The 12,903-nt window shown below is 44.7% G+C and overlaps 1 protein-coding gene across 1 annotated transcript in view; it reads right to left on the reverse strand.

Moving 5' to 3' along the window:
- Positions 1-12,465, reverse strand: part of LOC117350234 (dual specificity protein kinase CLK2) — an 82,779-nt gene extending 70,314 nt beyond the window's left edge. Inside the window, exons 1-2 of the mRNA XM_033924382.1 lie at positions 12,248-12,465; positions 3,387-3,562 (exon numbers count right to left, since the gene is read on the reverse strand). Of these exons, the coding sequence (XP_033780273.1) occupies positions 3,387-3,562 (176 nt within the window). The 5' untranslated portion in view covers positions 12,248-12,465. The remainder of the gene's footprint in view (positions 1-3,386; positions 3,563-12,247) is intronic.
- Between the last annotated feature and the right edge of the window lie 438 nt (positions 12,466-12,903).

Raw genomic sequence — 12,903 nt, forward strand, 5'->3', positions numbered from 1 at the left:
AAAACTGAAGAAGTTCAGGAAAGAGCTACCAAAAGGATACAAGATCACTCAAAACATACTTGACAAAGGGTATTCAATAGAAACATTGAAGTAAGAGAGAGCTGCAAGTCTTGCTACCCCTCTCTTCTTCTGCTCTTCCACAATCACAACCACGAGTTTCACAAGGCCAGTCCGATTTCTACTGCAGCTGTCCTCATGCTCTTTTCAAGACTATCATCTCTCTCCTGCATCTAAGGCTTTCCCATCCTACAATGCCTCTATCCTTTCTTTATCTTCTCTTGAGAATACGTGGCAATCTAAAATATTATCTTTACACCAGTCGTTCTCATCTTCATTTGCTAGTACATCAATACCTGCTTCACCTATAAGCCCCACACCTCCTTCGGTCACTCATATGTCCTCTTGGACCACCTTCCATCTTTCTATGTGGACCTCACTCGCATACTCCAATCATTGAATCCCTCATCCTCTTCTCTGGATATCTGGCCTGCCTTCTTAGTCAAAACATTTTTCCTCAATACTCTCTCTTCTTCTTTTGCTCATTTACCCTGGTATCTCAGAGGCTTCTGTACCCTCAAGTCTAGAAGCATGCCGTAGTCACATCTCTGTTGAAAAAGCCCCATCTGGACCCCGCAGTCCCTACTAACATTCACCCTAACTCCATCCTCCCTTTCTTCGATGAAGTAATTGAGAAATTAGTTCTTCACCCTGCAGTCCCTATCCACAACCTCCTCCTCTTTTTTTTGAGAATGTGATGACCCAAAGGACATCCATTTATTATCATACAATTTTCAAAAAACAATAAGAATAGATGTACAAGCCTCTATCTAGCCCACATTATTGGTGGATTTGCCTTAAACTGCAGACAAGTTTCACAATAAATAAAGCTCAAGTAAAAAAGTTTACAATCTAATTTCAAAATAAGATTAAGAGGAAAAAATTAGAAACAACAAATACTTGAGCTAAGCTTTCCTGGTACTTTTAATCTCTCCTCTTCAAAATCAGCCTAAATCGCTCAAATTGATTAAACTAAACAATTATTTTTACTCCTTTTTTCCTACTATTTAGAAATTGTTGTAGCTGAATGGGATCCCAAAATGTAAATTCCTTTTCGTGTAACTTGATTATACACTTGCAAGGAAACTAAGAAAAATGTAGCTTCAAGGGCCAAATCTCTGGATTTTAATAAAAGAAATTCCTTTCTCCTCAATTGAGTGGTTCTGGCCACATCAGGAAATACTAATTCTCCAAAGAATTTGGCAGATTCATTTTTAAAGTGCATTTTCATAATTAAATTTTTATCCAATTCACTCAAAGAAGTCAAGAAAAGGGTAGCCCAGGTCTGGATAACGCCCTGGGAATCTTCTAGAAAGCCTGTAAGGTCAAAATCGACTGGAACCAGTAGGTCTGCCCCTTGTTCAGCAACTGTCGAATATAATAGCAATTAAATGAGACATTGGAAAATTAAGCATTCTCCATTAATTCTAATTTAGAATGAATAATAAGAGGTTTTTTTATTGCATAAGTTGAAACTTGCTGCAGTCTTGAAATTTGCATTTCCATTACAGTCAATTTTCTATCTAGAATTCCTAAACTGGAATCAACATTTTCAAGCTTTGGAACAACCTCATGAGAAAAAGTTATTGACTGTTTAACGGCTGATTTTAGCAATCCTTCCACTCTTCTATTTATCAACCACAAGTCCTTTAAAGACAAAGGAATTGAGGGGTACAGATAAGAGTAGAGGTAGATTATAGGGATGGGATTAGAGGTAAGTTACAAAATTAATCAGGCACTAGGCCTGATGGGCCGCCGCGGGAGCGGACCGCTGAGCAAGATGGACCTCTGGTCTGACTCAGCGGGGGCAACTTCTTATGTTCTTATATATTCTCCTTTTCTTCACTACACCCCTTTAAAGCTGGCAAAACTTTAGGCAAAGACATTAAAACTGGTTTAGAGACAGGAGGTGAAACCCCCTTAAGATTACCTACTAAAATGTACATATTACATTTTCGCTCAGCAAATTGTCTTTCTATACTATTGCCTCCTGAGGTCTCTGATCTCTCTATTTCCTCTGAATATCTACTTATTGTATTTCGCTGAATGTCCAGCACTCTTGATTGTAAACCGCCTAGAAATCACAAGATTGTGGCGGTATAGAAGAATAAAGTTATTATTATTATTAAGATTTAGACACACTGGAGAGAAAGTGTGTTTTGGGAATGGCCACCTGGACATGACTAGTAAGACATCCAAGTGCTTGTCTTTTGGACATCTATCTTTTTTTAAAATAAGCCTCTTTAGACTGTAAACTCACTTGGGACACTTTCTATATCTGCAATGTAACTTGCCTTAAACTAGTGAAAAGGCACGAGTGAAACCTAAAATTACATGACTCAGAATACTTAACACAGAATCCTCAGAGGCTGCAAAACAGCTGGATCTGGAGAAGGATTGGGAATGCTTGAAGTAGAAGAGAAACGCTAAAGGGCCAAATTCTCCAAGACAGCATCCTGAAGTTACGCAGCAGGAGTCCTACCGCCGTCTAACAAACAAATCAGGACGCACATTTTCTTAAAAAAAAAAAAAAAATGCAGGCACCATTTTTAGGCACCTGCCTCACACCTACAGAGGCATAAAGGGACACCTACAGATGCCTATGGCCAGCATGGGCGTGGTTTGCGCTGGAAGTGGCCTTAGGTGGGTTCATAGACAACCCCGCGAAAGACAAAGGCGCGCGCCGAAGAAAATTAGTTTTTAGGGGCTCCGACGGGGGTTTTTATTGGGGAGCCCCCCCCCAGTTTACTTAATAGAGATCGCGCCGGCGTTGTGGGGGGTTGTAACCTTCCACATTTTACTGTAAACTTAACTTTTTCCCTAAAAATAGGGAAAAAGTGATGTTTTCAGTAAAATGTGGGGGCGCGATCTCTATTAAGTAAAGTGGGGGGGGTTCCCCCCCCCGCGTCAGAGCTGTAAAAACTGTAATTTTGTGCGGCGCACATCTCCGCACTGCGCTCAATTGTCTGCACGCGCCTTTGTCCCGGCGCGCTTTTGACCTGACACCCCTTAGGTGTCCATATGCGTTAAGACCGGCACCTTAAAAGTAAGCCTTTAAAATATTTGCTTACATTTAAGGCGCCTACGTTAAAAAAAAAAAGACGCAATTCTGGACACAGCACCTGCCGGTGATTACATGTTGGCAGGTGCCCATTTTGCAGGCGCTTCTTCAAGAATCAGGCCCTAAGAGCTAACGGGACATTTCCACAAGTAATTCAAAACACAAAATTACTTTCCAAATGTGGAGCTAAAGGCCCCCAAAAAGGTACCAAGTTTGCACAGATACTATTTCCCCCCCCTCGCTACCAAAATACTCTGCCTTTTCTCACCTCCGGGAACGGATGTGGTAACTATCCTCATGCCTGTGACGACGGTCCCGGTCTCTGTCACTGCTGCTCGACCGAGACCGGCTTCTTCGACGCTTGTGCTTGCGGTTTCTGTAATGTTCATGATAGCTACCTCTGCTGCCACGCTCCGAAGAGCGGTACCTTCTTGAGTGAGGCATCTGAAAGATGAGGACCACATGTAAATAAAATTCAAAGTACGACAAACATTAATCCTGCCTGAGAAAATCTTTACACCACTCGTAAGAGAAATGTTAAATATGCTTCTTGAAGTGCGACACAATGGCACATGCCTCTCTACTTCCTTCATATACTAAGACATGTCCATATAGGGGCTGTATGCCTATTGGTAGGGAAAGGGAGGGGAAAGGAGAGAATTGGTATGTAAGTTTCTCTCTCCCTTCCCTGACTCCTGTATTCCTCCTCCCTTCCCTCTTGTATTTTCTTGTCTCTCTATACTGTCCCTCCCCTCTAATCCCACCCCTACCTTTATGCTCATCACGCCACCCCCTCAGCCCCAATCTTCACTGGCTCTTCATCACCTCTCTTTGTGCTGACTAGACCTGGGGACTCCTGCCAGCTCTTCATTTGCCACTCTTCTAGTGAAGCACTAGCAAACTGATACATAGGGCATGTGCAAACACACAGATGCAAACAGGACAAACACATTCTTCCAGAGGTATTCTACATGGTCAGCTGCCAAGCAGGATATATGGGACAGATTAATACCTATGCAGCAAACAGAGCAGGCTCTTCCACCTTCCAACTAGCTCTGCAACATCTTTGGGGGGTGATGTTATTCAGAAGCAAATGAAAGGTCAAAGCTGTAAGTTTCTAGCTGCACAAGCTTGCTTTGTCCTGCATACAGTATTTTCCTGCAAAGACAGCTGCTGTGTGAGATGCCCATCACATCACACCCGCTGTATTCATTGTTAGAAACATTCAAAATTAATTGGCCTTGCACCCAAAAGAATGGCAAAGTGCCTTGGTAGTCAGAACAGCAGGCTAAGATCCGGAGCTCAACCCTGCAGCTGCCACTGATAATCCTCATGACCTTTGACAATTCACGTTATCTTCCACTGCTTCAGGTTCAAACAGACTGCAAGCTACCTGGGGCAAGAGAATACCTACAATACCTAGATATAAACCTGTGCTGAGCTTGGGCTTGGATTTACTTATCCTTCCAAATCCAACCAATCACACTGGACCTCTATCCCTTGTACCCCACACTGGACTGAAGGTATGTCAAACTCATGGATTAGCCACTGTGAGAATGGGCTACTGGGCTTGATGGACCATTGGTCTGACCCAGTAAGGTTATTCTGGCGGAGTGTGTGGCGCAGTGGTTGGATCTACAGCTTCAGCACCCTGGGGTTGTGGGTTCAAACCCCGCGCTGCTCCTTGTGACCCTGGGAAAGTCACTTAATCCTCCATAGCTCCAGGTACGTTAGATAGATTGTGAGCCCACCGGGACAGAGAGGGAAAATGCTTGAGTACCTGATTGTAAAACCGCTTAGATAACCTTGATAGGCGGTATATAAAATCCTAATAAACTTGAAACTTGATTCTTATGATCTTAAGAGGGGTCATTAGGAAAGCCACATACATATTCATCGATGGGCCACAATAAAATATTGTCCTTCCTATTATCCCCATTACAATTACTTAGGAGCCAAGTTTACATTATGTAATAGAACCCACTGCCGAGGATTTTCAGCAATATTCAGAAGATGTGAGTCTGCCCCATTTGACAGAAGAGGAGATAGCAAACTATCCAGAACAATAGACTTAGATGAGGCTCAATGGGCTGTAAATGACCTTCCCAATGGAAGAGTTCTAGGACCCGATGGATTTAAAAATAAATTCTACAAAATACTTGGGAAAATGACGGAGTCTTTGCTACTCAAGGAATTTTCATATTTGGAAGAAAGGGAGGCATTGCCGGCAATAACTGTTATCCCAAAGGCAACAAAGGTAATGATGTCCTTCTGGTGCTGCTGGATCTCGGCGCGGCCTTTGACACTATTGACCATCCTCTCCTCATTGAGCGACTGTCTAAAATTGGAATCCAAGACTTTGCGCTACGATGGTTCTCATCTTTCCTAAATAACAAATCCCAAAGCGTTCTGCTCAACGACATGCTATCGAAACCAATCAAATACGGTGTTCCGCAGGGGGCTCTGCTATCCTCCCTACTATTCAATCTCTATGTTAAACCTGTCCTAGAGATAACCTGCAAATATCAAATACGGATTCATTCCTTTGCAGATGACATCCAACTGTACCTACCGCTAGGAGAAACCCGTGATGCCCAGATTGTGAAACTCCTAACCTGCCTCTCGAAAATCAAAAACTGGATGTCAGTCAACAAATTGCAACGGAATGCCTCCAAGATGGAACTCCTTTGGAGCCACAAAGGATGCTGCGACTACACCCGTCCCTTGCTGTGCTTGGACTCGATTACTGTAACTATGAAAGACCAAGTACGCAGCTTAGGAATACTCCTTGATTGCAACCTTTTGCTTTTTGACCATATCTCTCAGGTGGTATCTTCCTCATTTTATTATCCACGAGAACTACAAAAAATAAGGAACTGGTTTTCAGAATCCAACTACCCAACTACTCTATGCCTTAGTACTCTCTAGCATGGAGTACTACAATGCGCTATTCAATGTTCTCACGGTGAAGAATGTACGACGTCTCCAGTGTGTTCAAAAAGTGGTGATCAAGCTTCTAAAAAGCATCCGTGCCCGTGACCCTGTCTCCCAGGCTCTAACGTTGGCCCATTGGCTGCCCGTAGCCAAACATTGTGTCTTCAAGGGCCTGATGCTAGCATTCAAATCCTTGCCATGACATGGCGCCAGCCTACATGACGACTAAGCTTCCTCCATATGTGCTGAACCAGTCCCTCCGCTCCCAGGATGAAATATGCCTCAAAATGTCTCCTGGTCATGCTCCTCAACTGCAAACCGCAAAGCAACGGTCCTACTCCCACTTCATACCGAGCCCCCGCAGATCAGATCGTTAGGCACGACCTTCCCTTACAGAATCCGTGCTGGCTTGTTCTCAGTAGGCCATTTCTCTCAATGTGCTCGCAAATGCGGTCCTTGATCATATCTTCCACCATCTTCCCTATAATTGAAGTCAGGCTCACCGGCCTGTAGTTCCCGGGGTCACCCCTCGATCCCTTCTTGAAGATAGGTGTGACATTCGCCAATTTCCAGTCCTCTGGTACCTCACCAGTTTTCAAGGATAGGTTGCAAACATGCTGGTTTGTGCCCGCTATTTCTTGTCTTAGTTCCTTCAGAACCCTTGGGTGGATCCCGCCGGGCCCGGTGATTTGCCGCATTTTAACCTGTCTATCTGTTTCAGGACATCCTCCTTACTTACCTCTATGTGATCCAATTTTTCTGCCTGTTCCCCACTCATGAGCTCCTGAGTCCGGTATATTAGATGTGTCTTCGCTCGTGAAAACCGACGAGAAGAACGTGTTCAACCTCTCAGCTACCTCTTTATCCTCCTTAATCACTCCCTTCCTATCCCCATTGTCCAACGGCCCCACCTCCTCTCTCGTTGGTCGCTTCCCCTTTATGTAACTGAAGAATGCCTTGAAGTTTTTCACCTCCCTGGCCAGCCCCTCTTCGTATTCCCCTTTTGCTTTTCTAACCTCTCGGTGGCATTCCTTTTGGCATTTCCTGTGCGCCTGGTGATTTTCCTCCGTTGGGTCCTTTTTCCATCTCTGGAAGGATACCAACTCCACAGTCCTACTAAATTCTCTCTGGCTCAGAACCTAAGAATAGCCATACTGGGTCAGACCAATGGTCTATCTAGCAAAGTATCTTGTTTCCAACAGTGATCCAAATAGTAGCAACGTTCCACGCTATCGATCCCGGTGGTAGGTAGGCAGTGGCTTCTCTCATGTCTGTCTCAATAGCAGACTTGGGACTTTTCCTCCAGGGACTAGTCCAAACCTTTTTTAAACCCCAGCTACACTAATCACCGTTAAAGAGCTTAACTACTGTATTTGTTGAAGTAAAAACTATTTCCTCCTTTCTGTTACTTCATCCACTGCTCCCTAGACTTTGTAATTTTTGAAAATATCTAACTATTACAAGTTCTCAAGCTCAGTTGCAAGAATACGTCCTCTTCCGATGGGCGAGGAAATTCATTAGATATCTGAGGATCAATTTGACAGGATCACTGAAGAGTCTGTATGAGGCAAATTTTCTTAATTATTGCTAGAACTGGAGACATAGGAGGATTTAACTATATCCTGGCTAGGATATAGAAATGCTGTTGAAATAATGCAACCTAAATCGTTTTATTTGCTTATGGCATTGCTTAGTCCCCAAAACTTTTAAAATCATGTTAATAGAACAATCTTTTCATACATATGAAAGAATGCCCACCTAGGGTACATAAAAGACACACTATGCCAATCAAAAATTAGTGGAATGGAAGTATCTGACTTTGGATTTTATTATAAATCAGCACAGCTACAAATTATAGCAGACTAGCTTAAGACACCAGACAAAATATAGCTGCAAACCGAGCAACAGAGGGTGGGTAATATACCACTATGAGGCATTCCCTGGCTTCCAGACAGAGATTAAGACTATATTGAAAAAGATACAAAAAAAAAAAAAAAATGGCTTCCCATTATTAATACTGCAATACTTGTTATGATCCTGGATTTTTACAAGAATAGACTTCACCTCTGCACTGTGGGCAAGTCAAGGGCTTTGCCTCTTGGGCAAATATGGGAAGATGGTGAACTCGTATCCTTTGAAGAACCGCAAGGAATATAATCTTACAAAACAAGATGAGTTTCGCAATAGACAAATCAAAGATTACATTCAATGAAGGGCCAAGTATGATCTAGTCCTCAGGTAACGAACTTGAAACAAGCAACAGGAGGTGGTGGTGGAAGAGGTTGTATTTCACATCTATATAAGTGCTCTTCTGACATGTCTCTCCAATAAGGATCTACACTGCCATATGGGAAGCAGATCTAGGCACTGGAGGAATGGAAAATATCTTTTAAGTATCTATAGCAAATAACTTGGTTGAAAATAGTTACAAAATTTTGTATAGATAGTGCTATAAGTCTATGAGATTGTTAGAAATTTAGAAACACTGGAGGGAGTGTGGTGCACTTGGAGACATTTATTTGGTGGCCATATAAGAACATAAGAATTGCCACTGCTGAGTCAGACCAATGGTCCATCCTGCCCAGCAGTCCGCTCATGCGGCAGACCCAAGGTCCAGACCAGTGCTCCGAATGAGTCCAGTCTCACCAGTTCAGCAGGAACTTGTCCAACTTTGTCTTGAAACCCTGGAGGGTGTTTTCCCCTATAACAGACTCCGGAAGAACGTTCCAGTTTTCCACCACTCTCTGGGTGAAGAAGAACTTCCTTACGTTTGTTTAGAATCTATCTCCTTTCAATTTTAGAGAGTGTCCTCTCGTTCTCCCTACCTTGGAGAGGGTGAACAGTCTGTCTTTCTCTACTTTGTCTTGAATCCCTGGAGGGTGTTTTCCCCTATAACAGACTCCGGAAGAACGTTCCAATTTTCCACCACTCTCTGGGTGAAGAAGAACTTCCTTACGTTTGTTTAGAATCTATCTCCTTTCAATTTTAGAGAGTGTCCTCTCGTTCTCCCTACCTTGGAGAGGGTGAACAGTCTGTCTTTCTCTACTAAGTCTATTCCCTTCAGTATTTTGAATGTTTCGATCATGTCCACTCTCAGTCTCCTCTTTTCAAAGGGAGAAGAGGCCCAGCTTCTCCAATCTCTCACTGTACAGCAACTCCTCCATCTCCTTAATCATTTTAGTCGTTCTTCTCTGGACTCTTTCGAGTAGTACCGTGTCCTAAGCTGCAGTCCTTTTGGGACACAGTGCTCCAAGCAACAAGTAAACTTTCTCTGGGGCAGCCTGGAAATAATCCTCAGTACCTACTATGAGTCATGGTATTGCAGAAATTGGACTTTTTCCACAAAGGACTAAACTCACCACTTTGTGACATGGATACAGGTAAATTTCAGAAGATATGGGAAGTATATAAAACTCAGAGAGCCCTTGAGAGAAGACACACTCTCAACACTGAAATGGTTGATCGTTACTGGTTGTGTATGATTTCAGATCTGTTAAAATAGGCAACTTAGACATGATTAGTACTAAAGGCACTCCTGGAGAAGGGGAGGATGGGAGGGAGGAAAAGAGGTTGAAAAAATGTAAGCTATGTGTGCTTGATCATTAAAGTATTGCATTGTAATGGGTTACGTTTGCATGACAAAAATATCTGGTATTTGATAACTTTAAAAAAATTGGTATTAATAATTCTCCATTATAGTTATTACAGGATGACTCAGTGTGAAATACTGAAAAACTGCAATCCATTTTTCCTTCTTCAGAGGGGTATTCTTTGTTTGCAGAAATGTTTATATACCCTTTCCCAGTTACTCAGCTTTTCTCATAAGAACTTAAAGAGTTGCCATATTGGGACAAACCAAAGGTTCATCAAGCCTAGTATCCTGTTCCAAATAGTGGTGAACCCAGGTCCCAAGTACCTAGCTAGATCCCAAGTAGTAAAATAGATTTAATGCTGCTTATCCTAGGGATAAGCAGTAGATTTCCCCAAGCCACCACAACAATGGCCTATGGACTTCTTGTTTAAGAAATTATACAAACCTTTTTTGAACCTCGCTAAGCTGATTTCACCACATTCTCTGGCAACAGAGAATAACTACACTTTGTGTAAAGAAATATTTTCTCCAGTTTGCTTTAAATCTACTACTTAGTAGCTTCATTGCATACCCCCTAGTCCTAGGATTTTTGGAAAAAGTAAACGAGTGATTCACATATATGCTTTCCACTCCACTCAGCAATTTGCAGACCTCCGTGAATAGGGTCTTGCCCCTTCATTGTTACTCTCCAGGAAAGCTGGATTTCTTTTTATCTTCTTTTACACTTATGTCTGGGTTGGGATTAATTTAGCTGGAGTATAGGGATCCCACAGCTCACTCCTTCCAATTCTGAAAATAGAGTAGAAGACTCACAAGCCATATGGTGAAAAGGTATCCCTTCCAGTTTGGGATTTGGGGGTGGGGTCCTCTTTAAGAACGTAAGAATAGATTTACTGGGTCAGACCAATGGTCCATTAAGCCCAGTAGCCCATTCTCACGGTGGCCAATCCAGGTCCCTTTTACCTGGCCAAAACCCAAGGAGTAGCAACATTCCATGCTGATCCAGGGCAAGCAGTGGCTTCCCCCATGTCTTTCTCCAGGAAATTGTCCAAACCTTTCTAAAAAACCAGCTATGATGCAGGCGTTGTTTATTATACCGTTAATAAAATGCAGTGAATATACAACCTTATTACCAACCAAGGGACCAGACACGGTCTGTGTTTCGGACAACACGCCTTCCTCAGAGGTCCATGGTGGATAAGGTATTGAAACAAACCGCATATTCATTTTCATTTTTATCTTTAGCATCGGACTCGAATAGGCGTTTGTTTGATACCCCTTTTTTTGCGGTTTGTTTCAATGCCTTATCCACCATGGACCCCTGAGGAAGGCGTGTTGTCCGAAACACAGACCGTGTCTGGTCCCATTCCTCAGATCAGCTGCTCTTAGCGCTACCCTTCTCCTCCACTGCCAATTCCAGACTTTGTTCCTTTCATCTAGCTGCCCCACCTATGCCTGGAATAAATGACCCGAGTTTGTCCGTCAATCCCCTTCCCTAGTTTAAAAGCAGCCTGAAAACACACCTTTTTGATATAGCCTTCAACCCATAACCCTACTCCCCACTGACCACCAACCCAACCAGCTGATTAACCGTTCCCCTTAACTCAGGCATCTCAAAGTCCCTCCTCGAGGGCTGCAAGTCAGTCATAAGAACATAAGCAGTGCCTCCGCCGGGTCAGACCATAGGTCCATCCTGCCCAGCAGTCCGCTCCCGCGGCGGCCCAAACAGGTCACGACCTGTCTGAATCACCAGAAGGGGCTCCCTTGCCACCTTGGTTTCTCATTGAAGTCCTATCTTCCCATCGAAGTCCTAACCCTCCGGTCTTGCACATGCACGACCTGGTTGGGTTTCTATACTTATTACCTGGTTAGCTTTCTATACTTGTGTTACATCCCAGCTCCTCCCTCAGTATCCCACGATCCCTTTATCAGGAATCCGTCCAATCCCTGTTTGAATCCCTGTACCGTACTCTGCCTGATCACTTCCTCCGGTAGCGCATTCCAAGTGTCGGGTTTTCAGGATTTCCCCAATAAATATGCACGAGATCTATTAGCATACCATGAAAGCAGTGCATGCAAATAGATCTCTTGCATATTCATTGGGGAAATCCTGAAAACCCGACTGGATTGTGGCCCTCGAGGAAGGATTTTGACACCCCTGATCTAAAATGAAGATGTTGGTGTCCTCTTATATCAGGGATCTCAAAGTCCCTCCTCGAGGGCCGCAATCCAGTCGGGTTTTCAGGATTTCCCCAATGACTATGCATGAGATCTGTGTGCATGAACTGCTTTCAATGCATATTCATTGGGGGAATCCTGAAAAGCCGACTGGATTGCGGCCCTCGAGGAGGGACTTTGAGACCCTCAACTGCCATCCAAGACATCCCATTTGTGCGTTTGGATTGTAAGCTCTTCGGAGCAGGGACTGTCTTCTTTGTGACTCCGTCCAGCGCTATAGAAATAATTCATAGGAGTCCCCGGCCACGGTCATTGGTGGAGGGGAAGCGAGCGCACAACATGGCCCCCTCCCTCTGTCCTCGCCGCCGCCATTTTGGGAGCCGGGGCCTGCGGCCTCCTCGCGCCGCCTCTGCGCCTGCTCTTACCGTTCTCGCAGCGAGGCCCGTCCTCTTGTCCCACAGGAAGTCCGTCTTGGCGGCGGTTGGGTCCCGGCCTCGCCGCTGCCGCTCCAGGACCGAGTCTCTCTCTTCGCCGTCCCCTGACGCTCACCAGCTCGCTCCCGCTCAGCACTGCGCACGCGCCCACGTCCAGCGCGCCCCGCCTTCGGCGTCCGGTCGCAGGCCCCGCCCGCGCAGCACGCGTCACAAGGCGGCCGACGCCGGCCATTAGCTCGCTCCGACTTGTGGCGTCACAAAGCCGCCGCCATTAGCCCCGCCCATTCCCGCGCGTCACAAAGCCGCTCGGCCTTAAGGTCCCGCCTCCACTACGCCCAGGCCGCATGATTGACATCGGGAGGGGCGGGACTGCGGGCATCAAGGCTGCCCGGGTTGGTCGAGGACTGAGGAAATGACGTCGGTGTACTCTAACCCAGGACTGGGCAATGCTTCTTCCACCCAGGGGTTCTTAACCGAATCCTCCACTTTACCCACAATGAATATGCATGCAACTCTATCTCATCTATATTCAGCAGGCATAGCCTGACTAGTAAATGCCAAGGACTGGACTATAGGTCACCCTCCACCCCTTCCCTTCTACTCTATATCATTCATATAGCACTGCTCTCTGCCCCTCCTGCCACACT

This window comes from Geotrypetes seraphini, chromosome 16 (assembly GCF_902459505.1).
Source record: "Geotrypetes seraphini chromosome 16, aGeoSer1.1, whole genome shotgun sequence".
Lineage (NCBI taxonomy): Eukaryota > Metazoa > Chordata > Amphibia > Gymnophiona > Dermophiidae > Geotrypetes > Geotrypetes seraphini.